This window comes from Plectropomus leopardus, chromosome 6, assembly GCF_026936395.1.
Source record: "Plectropomus leopardus strain MGB_pleo_1.0 chromosome 6, ASM2693639v1, whole genome shotgun sequence".
In the NCBI taxonomy this organism is placed as follows: domain Eukaryota; kingdom Metazoa; phylum Chordata; class Actinopteri; order Perciformes; family Serranidae; genus Plectropomus; species Plectropomus leopardus.
In genome coordinates, this window is record NC_142181.1 from 844,631 (window position 1) to 862,218 (window position 17,588).

Below are 17,588 nucleotides of genomic sequence, written 5' to 3' on the forward strand. Positions count from 1 at the left end.
CGGCGGTTGACAGGTGTGGAGTTGTGTGTGCAGCGCGGCGCTGCGGCTTCAGTTTAGCGGATAAAGTTGAGAGTTTTCCGTCTGTGTGTCTCTGACATGAAAAGCGCGTGAAGCTTCAGATTGAGCGCGAGACCTTGAGGTAAGTGAGCCTCACCTGTGTGTGTGTGTGTGTGTGTGTGTGTGTGTGTGTGTGTGTGTGTGTGTCTGTGTCTGTGTCTGTGTGAGTGTGTGTGTTTGTGTTTGTGTTTGTGTTTGTGTGTCTTTGTGAGCCGCTGCAGCTGTGATTCACACCAATCAGCTGTTAATTAACTGTTAATTAATTCGCCGCTGACGTCAGCAGGTTCATTAATGAGCCGCTGATGAAGCTGAAGAGGAGGAGAGAAGTAACGGAGTACTTTTACTCAGTTACTGCACTGCAGTCCTGTGTACTGCTGCTGTACTGCAGTACTTCATCTGCAGTCTTTGTACACTGTGAGAAAGTGAAACAAACGTTATTCAGTGAAAACTTTATTTATACTCAGAGAAAATGTTCGCTTGTTAATTGAACATAAATGTGAAGAAAAAAAACTTCATGATTGCTTTAAAGCAGAATCCTCTGCACTGTGTAAAAATACTCTTGGGCAAGTAAAAGTACTGCTTATACAATGTTTAACCTGCAAAATGCACTGAAAGTATCACAGATAAAAGTTGTGCTTATGCAGCATTTCTGGTGGTTTGATGTGACTCATGTTCTCAGAATGTTTTGTGTAAAATCTGCAGCCCTGAGAAAAAAGAACGCAGTATAAAGTGCAGTATTTTCTTGTGAACTGTACAGAGAAGCAGAAAATACAGAAGTACTTTGACAGTAGCTGCACAGTACTGCAGTCAGTGTAATCGGACTGTCTCCTCGTCTCTGACCTCATTTACTGTGAATCACTTCATGCAGCGGATCACAGATCTGATCTGAGAGCAGCAGAGCGAAAATGCGGCCAAGATTTTAAGACGCACTGAAATCTGATGGCTGAAACTCCTCTGCAGCTTTGAGGTGTTGAGACTACATAAACATGTCTGTAATCTGTCCGACATGCACAGAGCGACCAAACATCCACTCGCTGGCTGCGTTTTCACGCTCAGAATATTTTTATTTCCAAAACGACAATATTCCTTCTTATCTTCCTGTTTACATGCAGCCGTGCAGCAGATCAGATCAGCACGTTCTCATTCTGAACTCGTGAAATGCTGCTTTAACAGTGCTTTTGGCGTAAGGTCACGACGCCCAAAGACAGAAGCAGTCGCCCTGTTATGTTACGCTGACAGACTGACGGGTGGACGGCGGCTGCTGCGGCTGCATGATACGCACACAGGCAGCGTTGCTTGAGAACGGCGCCGGATGGAAACTGTCGTGTCTGCATGATACGCAGATGCTCGAGACACTGCCTCTAACAGCATAATGTGAGGGCGTAACAATATATTTTAACAAAAATTCGATACGTGTTACGATACATGTTTGGTAATACGATACAAGAACAACACGGGCTCATTTAGAGCGATACAAAACGACACAATTCATGCCGAGATATTGATTTAATATCTTTTATTTTTGCCAAAAATAGCGGAGGAAACACTGAACGACACAAACAGTCAGAGCGAGGCCTCAGTTCAACGCGCGTGAAATAAAAACCGAGACAACGGCCTGCAGAAGTCAGGATTCAGCAGCTTGGTTTTTTTTCAGAGATAATTCAGCAGAATAATTAACACAACGTTAAATGATTAATTGTCATTGCATTTGATCTCCTATCTGCATCAGAGTGTTTTATTAATAGCGTCTCCATGTTTTCAAAAGCCAAAATGTGTCCAAACCCAAAAATTACAATTAAGTTCAATTCAATTCAATTCAGCTCGATTCATTTCAGGTCAATTCGATTCGATTCGATTCGATTCAGTTCAGTTCACGTCATTTCAGTTTGCCTCGGAGGGCTTTACAACACATTACATCTCTCTGTCTTCGGACCCTCGCGGCGACAAAGGAGAAACTGAGGACGGATCCTCTTCAGGACGGACATTTATTATTATTTACCAATAAAAGTACAAAAACATACATCCACATAACGTCTGAAATAAAATCAATCAATACAAGCGATTTATACCTTAAAAAACGACTTTAGATCGGTACGAGTCACACTAGAAGCACGACTTGCCGTTTACCTACTGATGAAGTATGATCGCAGGGATAAAAATCGATGCATCAATACAACACGTCTGTGTCCGTGTCCCTGTAGGACGAACACCGGTGTCGCAGCGTCCTCATTGGCTGAGAGCCGTCTGGAGGCGGAGTCAGAGTGACAGGACCGCGTAGTGGGCGGGACTTCCTCTGAGGAGAGGACAAGATGCTGCTGACTTCCTGCTCCGCCCCCTGCAGCTACACCTGGCTCTGGTAAACAAACAGGAGCATAAATAAACACAAATAAATGACATCACTGATCGATGATGGATCATCGATCAGTGATCAGGCAGGGCCCCGCTCTGTTGTACCTGCGTCTCACCTGTGTTTCCTCCTCCAGGTGCCTCCTGATGATCCTGACGGCTCCTCCAGCAGCTCTCGGGGTGAGTGCTTCTCTTTTAACTCGCCTTTGGTTTCTTCTCTGGAGCTTTTATTGTGAAAGGTTTAGAGAATTTCCTCGAAACGGCGCTGACGTGAGCTCGCAGAGTGATGCACCACCGTGTTATTGATCCTGCTGATCAGAGTTGTATCGGTGCAGTAATCAGGTTCTGACAGACTCCCTAAAAACGAGAATTAAGTCCATTTCGATATTAATATGATTATTTTCTCTCCGTCAGAAGAGTAAAGTGCATTTTGGCTGCATGTTGTTCCAGTTTGTCTCGGCTGTTTTATTGTTGCTTAAATGTTTTGTTGTTGCTTAATTTCTAATGGATTACAGATAAATTCAGTCCATAAATCATCAATTTTACTGACAAAACGTTGCTGAGAACAAGATGCTTCTTATTGATGACAGCAGGTCAAAAAAATTTCTAAACTTCTAAAGAAGAGATATTATTGGCTGGAAACTAAAACCTAAATTAAACTTAAATTTTATATTCAGAATAAAACAGTAATGAGTTGATTTGATCAATAGTTCATTTCAAATACTTAAGGATATTTCCAGGATTATAGGATATTTCTAGGTTTGGGTTATTTTGGGAAGTTTCAAGGATTTTAGGTTTTTTCTAGGAATTTTCAATGTTTCTTTAATTTTGGGACGTTTTTAGGATTTTTTTTTTACATTTCTTGGATTATAAGAGGTGTCTGGGATATTAGGAAGTTTTTGGATTTAAGAATGTTTTTAGGACTTTGGTGTCATTTGTAGGATTTTTTGACATTTACAGAATATAAGGACATTTCTGGGATTTTAGTTGTTTTTTTAAATTTAGGATGTTTCTCAGATTTTAGGATTTTTTCTTTCGAATTTAAGGACTTTTCTATGTTTTTGAACGTATCTACGATTTTAGGACATGTCTAGAATTTTACAACAATTGTAGGATTTTAGGAAGTTTTTAGGATTGTTGGACTTTTCAAGGTTATTAGGACATTTCTGGGATTTTAGGACATATCTAGGGCTTTAGGTTGTTTATTGGATTTTAGGATGTTTTTGGACATTTGTTCCGTTTAGGGGATTTTGGGACATTTGTCAAATATGAGTCCAGGACGTTTTTAGGATTATAGGACATTTCAAAGATTTTAAAACATTTCCAGAATTTTAGGGACATTTCTAGGATTTGGTGACTTTTTGCATTTTTGGACATTTCTAGGACTTCAGGATATTTCTCTGATTTGAGTATGTTCCTAGGATTTGAGAACTACATTGGTAATATTTTGGACATTTCTATGATATTAGCACATTTCTAGGATTTTCGGTCTTGTATAGGATTTTAGGATGTTTCTAGGATTTGTGGACATTTCTAGTATTTTAGGAAATACGACATTAGGATGTTTCTCTGATTTTAGGACGTTTCTGGGACATGTTACGGATTTTGGGTCATCTGTAGGCTTTGGTGTTTGTAGGACATTTGTCAGACTTTTGGACATTTCGAGGATATTAAGATGTTTGTTTGATTTTAGGCATTTTCTGGGATTTTAGGACATTTCCAGGTTTTTAATCCATTTCTAGCATTTGAGGACATTTCAATGATTTTAGGACATTAGGGTGTGGGGGATCCTCCTCTGGCTCTATTTTGATGCTGTTTTATGTCTCTGACACCTTATGGAGACTAAAAGGACAAAAACTATTTACAGTGTCAATCTCTTTAATATTTATCGTGAATTAGAAAACGGTTGGGCGGGCACCAGGGGCCCTATCAGGGGCCAGATTTGTTAGTGGAGTATCACTGTGGTAGAGGATCACCTGACTGTCTCTGGTGTCCCTCAGGGGTCAGTACTTGGCCCTCAGGTTTTTAGTGAAGAGATCAGTTTACAGAAACTGATGGACAGATGATGGAAGATGAGTGGATGCTGAACTGATCCAGGCTAACGGAGGATGTAGAGACGACCCAGCAAGAGGTGGAGAAACTTTTCTCTCCATCCTGTTGAGGTCGTCCGGTTCAGTCTGTCTGTTGTCGGCCAATCAGCTGCTCGGCTGTCTGTTCAGCCAATCGGAGGCAGCGTGGCGTCCCAGATGGAGGGCTGATGGTAGGAGCAGATTGAGCAGAGATGGAGGATGGAGGAGTGATGGAGGACTGATGGAGGAGTGATGGAGGAGTGATGGAGGAGTGATGGAGGAGTGATGGAGGAGGCCGGTATGAGTGCAGACGGGTGCTGAGCGTAGTCGTGACAGCGGACGGAGCGATGGCGATGGAGGAGTGATGGAGGGAGGATGGTGCGAGCGCAGACATTCAGGACAAAGTCGTGACAGCAGATAGAGCGATAGCCACATTCCTGCTGCTGATAGCCACGCCTGACTGATAACCTGGTTTACACAACGCTGCAGGAATGTGGCTGCTACACAAACACTGCTGCATGCTGGGAAACTCTCCGTCTGGGGCCCACAGTGAAAAAAAAAGACCCTCACACTCGGTGTATCAACAGGGACACTCAGTGTGGGACATGCAGGGGGACAGCCTGGGTCGGGTCCTGTTTTACAGTTGTTCTGTGCGTGTTGTTGCCGACGTTCCTCCGCAGAGGAACTCATCATCAACCCCGCATATAATATTTCAAACATTTTATATCGTTTGAGTGCTCTAAAATACGACGTACGTTAACAAACACACGTGCATTTTATTATACGGTTGACGTTAACAAACAGGTGGGTTTTATTATTTGGCAAACATTAACAAACATGCATAAATATCATTTATGGCGTTCAAAAAAAAGCATAATGAGTTTTATTATTACATACCTTACACACATACAGGTTTTATTAAATGGTTTACATTATTAAATGTATGTGTGTTTTATTCTACAGTGCACATTAACAAACAGGAGGATTTTATTTTATGGCAAACATTAAAAAACATGCATGAATTTCATTATATACGGCATTCATAAACAAGCATAATACATACCACACACACAGGTTTTATCATATGGTTTACGTTAATAAACGTATGCGTGTGTTAATAAATGCCGTACATTTATAACCATGCATCTGTTTTGGTGTTTTTTCATCTGTTATATTACATGACGCAAATAAACAAGCATGTTTAATTATACGCTTATATAAAAAACACTAATAAACACATTTGATCATACAGCATATATTAACAAACATTTTCCATGTACTACAAAACCTACATTTACAAACATATGTGGGTTTTATTATGTGGTGAACTTTAACAAACATGCATGAATTTCATTAAACTGTGTGCATAAACAAGCATACATTTGTTTTTCTATAGGATGTACATTACACACACAGGTTTTATTAAATAGCTCACATTAATAAACATATTTGTGTTGTGTTATACAGCACACATTAACAAACATATTTTTTATTCATGAATTTATTATTCAGCATACATTAACAATCATGCTATTTTTTTTGAAAATCACAAACACATTTCATCATAGAGCGTATATTAACAAACATTTACAAACGTACATGGGTCTTATTATACATTGTGAAAAATGAACATATATATTTTATTTTCATTTATTTAACTAATTAATTAATTAATTTCAAGAAGCACATTTGAGCACTTTTTAAAAAAAAATTATACAATGTTAATTAACACACATCCATCTTTCTTGTTATATTGTGTGCACTGCTAAGACAAGTGCATTTTGTTATACCGTGTACGTTTACAAAGATAGATGTGTTTTTATAGCGTACGCTGACGAAACTTGATTTTTTTATATACTTGTGGTTTATTATACAGCGTACATTAACAAACATACCTATGTTTTACTTAATAACCTACGTGAATGAATTGTTGATGTTTTATCAACGGCTGTACATTGATGAAAACCAGTGTTTTGTTTTATATGCGTCCTCAACAAATGTTCGCTTTTTCATTATACAGCGACGGTAATAAACTTACATGTGTTTTATTACATGATGTGCATTGACGCAGATGTGTTTTAGTATTCAACGCACATTAAATATTTTATATTATGCTCCGTACTTCAGCAAACAGTGTTTTTAAAAAAAACTCAGCTGTTTTCATTAAGAAATTATTTTTTTCATAATACAGCAAAATTAACATTTTCAGGTGTAAAGGATGTTTCTTAGATTTTGGGTCATTTTTAGGATTAATGTTTCTTGGATTTAAGGAAGTTTTTGGGATTATAGAACATTTCTAGGATTTTAGGATGTGTTTTTTTTCCACATTTTAGGACATTTCTAAGAATTTCAAATAATTATAGAATTTTAGGACATTTCTGGGATTATAGAACATTTTTAGGATTTTAAGATGTTTGTAGGATTTTAGAATATGTTTAGGATTTTAGGAAATTTATAGGATTTTAAAACTTTTCCAGGATTTTAGGACATTTCTAAGATTTTAGAACATTTCTAGGATTTAAGGATGTTTCTTGGATATCAGAACATTTCTAGGTTTTCAGGATATTACTAACAACTTTTCTAAGATTTTAGAACTTTTCTAGGATTTTAGGACATTTGTAATAATAATACTGCTTGCATTAACTAGTGCGTTTTATTATGCAGCGTACATTAACAAACATGGGCCCATATTACAACATACACAACTAAACACGTGCACTGTGAACACCTTATATTGCTGTGTAGAGTGGCCATGAAAACACGCGTGTTTTGGCCGCAGCGGTCGGTGTTTTATTGTCGAGCTGAGTTTGAAGCTCTGATGGTTTGATTCATATCTGATGAACAGAAGCTGCCTCACATCTGTCCTCATTCAGACTGTTCAAAGAGTGTTGTGGGTCAGAAAAAATGGATGCATGATTGTCACTGACGTTATCTGATAAACACTCACACACACACGCACGCACGCACGCACGCACGCGCACACACACACAGTCAGCTGTCTGCTTCCTGAGAATCTCAGAGATGCTTGTCTGTCTCTGCACAGTGTTTACATTCCTCACTGTCTGAACACAGAGAATACACCATAAAATACAAAACACACTCTGCGCAAGACAATACACCCAAAAAACACAAAACTCACACACTCGAGAAAATACACCCAAACACAAAAAAGCATGTTGCCTTGCCGCAGTCTCAACATCCACCCGTTCATACATTCTCCACAGACTCCCCGGTGCTGAGTGTGACTGCAGCGGGTAGCTCATACATCGCTCTCCTTAGCCAGCTCCTGAAAAGGTCTCTCACGTCCTTCTTAGACAAACTCAGTCAGGCTTTAAAAACAGCACCGCAGCACAGAGTCCGCCCCCCCTGAGGCTGACAAATGATTTGTTTCTGTCTTTAGGTTCAGGAAATCACACAATAATAACACATTTAGATCTCTCAGCTGCCTTCAATACAGTCGATCCTCTGAGCGTGTGACCGATCTGCCTCTGTTTCAGTCAATAATGTGTCCTGGTCCTCTGCATCAGCGACGCTCAACTCACGGCCCGTGGGCAAAAGTCCTGAAAACATCCTAAAATCCCATACACATCCTAAAATGTATTAAAATCCTAAAATTGTAGAAGTGTTCTAAAATCCTAGACATGACCTAAAATCCAACAAACATCATGAAAACAAAGACTTGTCCTGGAATCCTGGAAATGTCCTACAATTCTACAATTCTACAATTTCATTTAGCAGACGCTTTTATCCAAAGCAACGTACAACACAAAGCAGTGAAGACATAAGCACTTTCCTCAAGTTAATGAGTTAAGGCAGCTTGATAGAGCTGGGCTCATCCGGGAGTTGAACCCGGGACCTCTCACACCCAAAGTGAGAATCATACCACTAGACCAACGAGCCACTAAATATCTAGAACCATCTGAAACTCCTAGAAATGTCCAAAATTCCTAGAAACGTCCTGAAATCCTAGAAATGTTCAAAATCTAATAAATGTCCTAAAATCAGAGAAACGTCCTGAAATCCTAAAAATGTCCTTTGTTCTTTATGGTGGAAGGATTTTCTGACTTTTCTAGAATTTTGGGTCATTCCTTCTGTTTTTGGACGTTTCAAGGATTTTAGGACATTTAGAAGTGTTTTGAAATACTTGAAACGTCCTAATTATCCAAGCAGTGTCCTAAAATTGGAGAAACATCTTCAAGTCCTAAAAATGTCCGAAAGTCCTTTGAATGTAAGACCCTAGAAATTTCCTGAAATCCTAAAATCCGAGTAATGTCCTAAAATTCAACAGAAGTCCTAAAAATGTCCTTTTTTTCCTTGTGTTTCAAGGATTTTAGGTCATTTCTAGTATTTTAGGACATCAGTGTCTCAGCTGTGTCCTCTGTCGGGGGTGTGGGGGATCCTCCTCTGGCTCTTTTTTGATCAACAAGCTCTATGTTGATGCTGTTTTATGTCTCTGACACCTTATGGAGACTAAAAGGACAATTGTTATTAGAAAATGGTTTTGGGGCTTCTGGCATCCTGTCAGGGGCCAGATTTTGGCCTGAGGGCCGAGTTGAGTGTCAATGTTGTGCTCTTTTATGTGGAAAGGAGCCAGTTGAGGTGGCTCAGACGTCTGATCAGATGGATGGATGGATGGATGGATGGATGAATGGATGGATGGATGGATGGATGATGGATGGATAATGGACGGATGGGTGGATGATGGGCCCTTGGATGGATGGATGGATAGATGGATGGATGATGGGTCAATGGATGGATGGATGGATGATGGATGGATTTATGATGGATGGAAGGATGGATGATGATGGATGGATGGATGGATGACGATGGATGGATGGATGATGGATGGATGGATGGATGGATGGATGGATGAAGGATGGATGGATGATGGGTCAGTGGATGGATGGATGGATGATGGCCGGATGGATGATGCACGGATGGATGGATGTATGGATGATGGACGGATGGATGGATGGATGGATGGATGTATGGACAGATGGATTGATGGATGGATGAATGGATGGATGGATGGATGGATGTACAGATGGATGGATGGATGGATGGATGATGGACAGATGGATGGATGGATGATGGGTCAATGGATGGATGGATGATGGAGAGATGATGGATAGATGGATGGATGGATGAATGGATGGATGGATAGATGGATGGATGATGGATGGATGGATGGATGATGGGTCAATGGATGGATGGATGATGGATGAATGGATGGATGATGGATGGATGGATGGATGGATGGATGGATGATGGATGGATGGATGGATGATGGATGGATGGATGGATGATGGATGGATGGATGATGGATGGATGGATGGATAGATGGATGGATGGATGGATGGATGAATGGATGGATAATGGATGGATGGATGATGGATGATGGATGGATGGATGATGGATAGATGGATGGATGATGGATGGATGATGGATGGATGATGGATGGATGGATCATGGATGGATGGATGGATAGATGGATGGATGGATGGATGGATGGATGAATGGATGGATGGATAGATGGATGGATGATGGATGGATGGATGGATGATGGGTCAATGGATGGATGGATGATGGATGAATGGATGGATGATGGATGGATGGATGGATGGATGATGGATGGATGGATGGATGATGGATGGATGGATGGATGATGGATGGATGGATCATGGATGGATGGATGGATAGATGGATGGATGGATGGATGGATGAATGGATGGATAATGGATGGATGGATGATGGATGATGGATGGATGGATGATGGATAGATGGATGGATGATGGATGGATGATGGATGGATGATGGATGGATGGATCATGGATGGATGGATGGATAGATGGATGGATGGATGGATGGATGAATGGATGGATAATGGATGGATGGATGATGGATGGATGGATGATGGATGGATGGATGGATTTCGAGTGAAGATTTGAACTTGAGGTGTCGCCATGACGCAGTGATGTCACGTGGATGTCATGGTGATGCTTGTGTTTTCTGTTGGTTTCCAGGGCGACCAGACGGAGCCGTGCGCTGGTCGGGATTGCTCCACCTGTCAATGTTTCCCAGCCAAAGGAGCCAGGGTGAGTCTCCGCCCACTGACACACCAGCCAATCAGAGCCCTGCTGCAGCATGATGTCATCACAGCTGCTGCAGAGTTATAGACCTGTGACACCTTCACTGTCGGATCGTAAACCACAGACACTACAACACACACACACACACACACACACACACACACACACACACACACACACACACACAAGCACACACACACACACACACACACACACACACAAACACACACACATATAATGAGCTGCTGGATGGAGGAGTGTTAGTGTGGAATGTGTTGCTGTTAAATTAGCAGCTGTTTACTTACAACTGAGTCAGCAGATTCCACACACACACACACACACACACACACACACAAACGGTGACCTCATTAAACATGTTTTTGGCCATAATTCAAGACTTCATACACTGAGCTTTAACACAAACGTCTGTCGTCAGAAGAATGATCCTTCTGATGTTTCGCAATAACGATGATTTCACTGCGACAGAAGCGTGATCCAGATGTTTTTGTGCACAGTCAGCATTATCCAGATGTTCCTGTGCTCAGTCAAAGTGTTACAGATGTTTTTGTGAACACTCATTGTGCTCCAGATGTTTCTATGCGTGGTCAGTGTGCTCCAGATGTTTTTATGCACAGTCAGTTTGTGCCAGATGTTTCTGTGCACAGTCAGCATGATCCAGATAGTTTTTGCATGGTTAGTATGCTCCAGATGTTTCTGTGCAAGGTCATTTTTAACCCAGATGTTTGTGTGCACGGTCAGTGTGCTCCAGATGTTTCTGTGCATGGTCAGTGTGCTCCAGATGTTTGTGTCCACGGTCAGTGTGCTCCAGATGTTTCTGTGCATGGTCAGTGTGCTCCAGATGTTTCTGTGCATGGTCAGTGTGCTCCAGATGTTTCTGTGCATGGTCAGTGTGCTCCAGATGTTTTTGTGCAAGATCATTTTGATACAGATGTGTCTGTGCACTGTCAGTGTGCTCCAGATGTTTTTGTGCATGGTCATTGTGATCCAGATGTTTCTGAGCATGAACATGAACAGCCAATAATAATAAGAATTGCATCGCAACAAACCAAATGCAGTGAACGACTTCAAAATTTCGAACAGCTGAGTATTTGACAGCCACAGCGCTGAAACAGACACATCAGCAGAGGTGAAAGTGACTTCTTTAGACTCTACAGACGACTTTGTGTTAGTTTCAGCTTTAATCAGACTTTGGATGAATTATTTAGAAACAGCAGGACGCATCGCTCCGTGTCTCATCCGGCCGCTCGCGCTGAGCTCTCATTATTATTACCAGGGGCAGATGTAATGTTTTGGGGGCCCGGGGCCACAAGCACATGAGCTTATTTTCAGCCTTTCTCTAACTGTGAATGTCGGCAGGCTGTTGGCAGCTATAGGAGAAGTAGGCCGACTCAAAAGTTTTTAATTCCTGAGTAAAATGATTAACAGCACAGAAGTTTGACAGAAGCTGAAGTCAGAGTCCTGCAGTCAGGAGAGGTTGGCCTATTATCAGCACTATGTGCTTCAATTTACCTGAGTTTATTTAAGATGGAGCTTTTCATTTTTATATAATGCTGGAAAGTTTAATCAATAATAATAAATCATATGTTTATTACACTCCAACACACCATGGTCACATGACACTGTGTCAGTGAACTATGAGGGCAAAAAACAAACCACAAAAAAGCAAAATAATCGATCTTGAATTGTAATCAAAGTAAAATGTTCAATTAATGTTGATATTGATTTTAGCTATGAGGCTCGGACCTTTGCTGGGAGGACATTTTAGTACCTGGACCTCTGTGAGTTTTAGTAGAATAGGTCCTCCAGCTGGTGATGCTGTTCTACAGTATATTTGTCATGTTCAATGTCTGACAGAAAATAAATATTTAAACCTAAATGAACCTGATGATATCTTCATATCTCACTGAGGAGTCAAAGGGACCTTTAAGCTCCACAGAAATACTGATTTGACGTAAATCGTGATAAATATCGATATCAACATGTTGATCCAGATGTTTCTGTGTATGGTTTTTATGTCAGAACCATGTGCTGCAGGAGCCAATCAGACGGCTGACAGAGCTTCAAATGTCGCAACAGTCAGCTAATGGAGTAAACAACAACAACAACAACAACAACAACAACCTTTATTAGAGCAGACCACAAACTGACCTCCAACCTGTGTGTGTGTGTGTGTGTGTGTGTGTGTGTGTGTGTATGTGTGTGTGTGTGTGTGCGCGCGTGCGTGCGTGCGTGCGTGCGTGTGTGTGTGTGTGTGTTTGTACAGCTGGGGGCAGCAGACAGGCAGAGAGGATTGTGGGAAGGCGTCTGTCTCAGTGATTTCACAGCTCGGTGGTCTCAGAGAAAGAAGGACAGAGAGAGGACTAACAGAGATCACAGCTGTCACATCTCATCACACACACACACACACACACACACACACACACAAACACACACACACACAGCACCAGAGCTCAACAGATAAATCAGCAGGTCCATATTGATCAGTACTGATTTCGTCCCACCTCAGATTTATTTATCTGTCCACTGATTCGTCAGCGCATTTATCATCAGTTTATGACACATCATGATGCGTTTGTAAGTAGTTGTGAGGACACACTTCTGCTTATCATTATTATTATTATTATTATTATTATTATTATTGTCATTATTATTATTATTATTATTATTATTATTATTATTATTATTATTATTATTATTATTATTATCATTATTATCATTATTAGTCTTATTATTATTATCATTATTATCATTATTAGTATTATTGTCGGACGGCTTTCTTTCTTACTTTCTTTCTTTCTTTCTTTATTCTTATATTATATATTATATATTATTTCTGTTTTTCTTCCTTCATTCCTTTTTTCTTTGTTTTTATCTTTTTTGCTCTTCTTTCCTCCTTTCTTTTTGTTCTTTCTGTCTTTCTTTCTTTGTTATTTTATTGAAAGGATATCCCCATCATGTGTTTGTGTATACTGTGTGTTGTTGTTGTTGTTGTTGTTGTTGTTGTTGTTGTTGTTGTTGTTGTTGTTGTTGTTGTTGTGTCACACTGCCCTCTGGTGGTCAGATGACAACAGGACTCAGGTCAGATCAGCTGTTTTCATCCTCAGGATTCATGTTTATCCACAAAAAGATCATCTGTAAACTGAAGATTTGACATATCAGAAAATATATATGATGACATGTAATCAATATTTTTCTTTGATCTGAAAAATTCCCTGAAAAATGAAAAGACCCAGTCGGTCGATTCAGAAAAAATATTATTTTAACAAAATAAACAAATATTATATTTAGAAGTAGAGCTAAGTGTTTCCAGGCAGGTCAAAAAGTAAAAAAAAAAAAATTATTAATTTCAGGGCAATTCCCTGAAATTAATAATCCAATCATTTCACAATCCAATAATTTCATAATCCATGCCCAAAAACAGCTTTTGGGGACAGTCCTGGTTTTATTGGATTCTATGAGGTTCTGATAGTTAACTCGTTTTTTGCAGGGCGCTCCGGGTCCTCTGGGGCAACAGGGCCCTCAGGGGCCTCCAGGATTCCCGGGTCCTCAGGGGCCACCAGGACAGAAGGGCCAGCGAGGAGACGAGGGGCCGACAGGAGCTGTGGGACTGAAAGGAGATTTGGTGAATCAGCGCAATTCTTTTTGTTTTTCTGACCCGGAGACAAGATGAGTCATCACAAAACAATCTATTTTAAAAATGCTATTATGTCACATTAGTTCATTTCACTTTTACTGGAATAAAATCAGAAAGTAATTCCAGTCAGGCGGTTAAAGCGATTCAACTTCTGAAGGTTTTCCCGTCCTGATGTGGTTTTTAACCCCGAACTGTCACACCGTGACTCACTTTAACTCTGTTTGCTATTTCAGGGAAGTGTCGGCGTTCCCGGTTTTCCAGGTTTAGAGGGAGTCCCGGTAAGGAGCCCCGCCCTCTCAGCCTCTCATCTGATTGGCCCATACACAGTGAGGTCAAAGGTCAGACTGTGAGCGTGTCTTTGTGTGTTCAGGGTCACCCGGGTCCTGCCGGAGGTCCTGGTTTTCCTGGACTGGACGGATGTAACGGAACCAGAGGAGAGAGGGGAGAGCCTGGACTTTCAGGAGGACAAGGACCTGATGGAGAACCGGTGAGAGTCGCTGATCGATCAATAACATGATCAATAACATGATCGATCAGTAACACGCACTAAATGTTAGACTATTCAGGTTTATGATTATCAGTATGATTTTCTTACGTTTTCTCTTTCTTTTTTTATTTCTTTCTCTTTTTATTGACGTTTTATTTATTTGAGTGCAAAAAAATGAATTTCTTACAGAAAAAGCGTGTGAATGCTGGAGGTGTTAAAGGGTGAACTGCATCCACACAATACCGTCATCACCATGGTAACATTGTTTAATTCTGCAGGGTTTTCCAGGACTGAAGGGATTTCCAGGAGATCCGGCATTCTACTTCATACAGTACCCTGGAATACCTGTAAGAACTGTAACTGTACTTGTACTGAAGTATCGAGTACTCGCTGCAGCTCCACAGACGATCACTGATTATGGGATGTTTTTGAAAGTTTTTGGGAACTCCTCTCCGTCACTGAGCACATTTGCATGATAGTGTGTATGTTTGGATGCTGATGCTTCGACACGAGCGGAAACTTACGTTAGCGTTTGTGTTACAGGGAGACGTCGGCGCTCGTGGACTTTCCGGTCGACCGGTGAGAACAAACACATCCAGAAGTTTTCGTTCATTGATTCATAATCATCTGCTCCTCTCATGTTAACCCTTTGAGACCAATTTAAGAAGAAATGGCCCAAAAATTAGCAAATAATTAGTGAAAAATACACAAAAAATGCCTGAACATTAGAGAAAAAATCTACCAAAAAAAGTAAAAAATTAAAAAAAGCAAACAAACAAAACCTATTATTATTATTATTATTATTATTATTATTATTATTATTATTATTGTTATTTATTATTATTATTATTATTATTATTATTATTATTATTGTTATTTATTATTATTATTAGAAAAGTATTTCTTTTACATACATTAATTTAAATAAAATATTCAAGAACCAAAATATCCTTAAAGTAAGAAAATGAAGTGGAGGACTCAATCATAAATATGTCATATATAAGAATATAGAAGATAAAACACTTTTCTTTTTTGTTATTTTGCCTTATGAGTGCTTTTGTCAGTAATGTTCCTGAGAGGTGTTTCTGACTGCAGGGTGAAGGGGTCTGCCTGGACCGATGGGAGCTCTGGGTCCTGCAGGACTTGACGGGACCAACGTGAGTCACAAAACCTGATTTAAAATATCACAAATGATAATAATATTTACCTACACAGTAAGTGCTATAAAGAAATATACACAACAAAGCAGCTTCTTCAGACTGACGTCAGTATTTAGTGTGAAAGTGCAATGATGCAACCTGCACAAAAAGGGCTCAAAGAGACGGTACCGAGCTTTTTAATTTAATTTACATTTTGAATGCAGCCTGGTGTGAATAAATCCTACCCCCACTTTAATTTACATGTATTCTATTTTTTAAATTTTTTTAACTTTTTTCCTCTGATTTTATTGTGTGCTTTTAATGCTCCTCTACACTATTTTGTTTTATTTTTATGATTTGATACATTATTATTGTTATTATTATTATTATTATTATTATTATTATTATTATTATTATTATTATTATTATTATTATTAAATTATTATTATTAGTAGTAGTGTTATTAGTATTATTATTATTAGCATGTACTCTGTATTAAATAAATAATACTCTGTATTATTTATTTATGTATTTAATTTGATATGACATCTGACTGTAAACTCTGAAAAATCTATAAAACAAAATTGGAATAATAGACAATTACTATTTTTAATCTCTTGTCTGCCCAACAGAGCTCACGACATGCTGAGAGGAAAGAGAGTAAAAAACGAAATACTTGAAGCTTTAGTCTGTTGAAGTGGTTTTATTCTGAAATATTTGTGTTTTTATACTGCATACGTGTGTTCTGTGTGTTCTGGTTGTATTTCAGCAAAGAGACGACTGAGAAATACACGTTTGATTATTATAATCTGGATGAAATATTTTCAGTTTAAGGTGGCCTCAGATGTTTGCACAGCACTGCATGTACTCACTGTATGTACTCACCGTGTGTACTCACTGTACGTACTTGTACTTGTCTGTGTGTCTGTGCAGGGTCTCCCCGGTCTACCTGGAGCCAGGGGCCCACCTGTAAGTATCAGTGCTGCCTGTCACAAACACTACAGAGCATACAGTATCATACAGAGTATATTGAGTTTTTTTACTCCTGTGTGTTTATTTGTGTATTTGTGTACTAAGTTTTTGTTGATGTGTTTGTGTTTCAGGGAGAAAAAGGACGATCTCTGCCTGGACAGAAAGGAGACGAGGTACAAATATTTAATTAAAAAAAACAAAAAACACCAGGTACACAAAAACACACAAGAGCACATATATTCTTCTTATTAATAAATAATAATAATTTAATATCAATAAAAATCTTACAATGAAAAAAAAAGAAAAAAGAAAGAATGCACTCAGAAACGAAACAAACAAACAAACAAAATTAATTCATGTTCCTCTCACATCCGTGAACTCTGCAGTAATACTACTCCTGTGCAGTACAAATATTGTAGTACTTTGTGTGCTCCACAGGGGGACCAGGGCCTCCAGGGGCCTCCGGGGCCCTTTGAGTACGTCGACCCTCCAGAAGACCTGTACATCAAAGGAGAACAGGTGGGTCATCGCATCAGATCAAAGCTCTATACCTGGTTCTAGCGTGGTTCTACTGTAGTTCTACTGTAGTTCTGCCATGGTCCTACCGTGGTTCTATTGACATTCTAATGTGGTTCTACTGTAAATGTCACTGAAACTCTAAACCTGTTCCCCTGAAGCCCGCATGTTTGCATGTCCTTGTTCTACTGAGGTTTTTCTCGAGTTCTGGTTCTGTTGGTTCTTCAGGGTATTCGAGGTCTGAAAGGAGTCTGTGGA

At 39.7% G+C, this 17,588-nt stretch overlaps 1 protein-coding gene and 1 non-coding gene across 2 annotated transcripts in view; one reads left to right on the plus strand and one right to left on the minus strand.

The window, feature by feature from the left end:
• Positions 1-17,588, plus strand: part of col4a4 (collagen, type IV, alpha 4) — a 43,486-nt gene continuing 25,898 nt past the window's right edge. Inside the window, exons 1-15 of the mRNA XM_088078312.1 lie at positions 1-139; positions 2,259-2,413; positions 2,541-2,583; positions 10,496-10,567; positions 14,070-14,204; positions 14,450-14,494; positions 14,587-14,703; positions 14,982-15,050; positions 15,247-15,346; positions 15,756-15,762; positions 15,806-15,860; positions 16,776-16,811; positions 16,946-16,987; positions 17,253-17,333; positions 17,559-17,588. The exon at positions 17,559-17,588 is cut by the window's right edge and continues 15 nt beyond it. Coding sequence (XP_087934438.1) covers positions 2,367-2,413; positions 2,541-2,583; positions 10,496-10,567; positions 14,070-14,204; positions 14,450-14,494; positions 14,587-14,703; positions 14,982-15,050; positions 15,247-15,346; positions 15,756-15,762; positions 15,806-15,860; positions 16,776-16,811; positions 16,946-16,987; positions 17,253-17,333; positions 17,559-17,588 — 879 coding nt within the window. The 5' untranslated portion in view covers positions 1-139; positions 2,259-2,366. The remainder of the gene's footprint in view (positions 140-2,258; positions 2,414-2,540; positions 2,584-10,495; positions 10,568-14,069; positions 14,205-14,449; positions 14,495-14,586; positions 14,704-14,981; positions 15,051-15,246; positions 15,347-15,755; positions 15,763-15,805; positions 15,861-16,775; positions 16,812-16,945; positions 16,988-17,252; positions 17,334-17,558) is intronic.
• On the minus strand, positions 8,301-8,372 carry trnap-ugg (transfer RNA proline (anticodon UGG)). Its single transcript has one exon. It is a non-coding gene; the product is annotated as a tRNA-Pro (tRNA).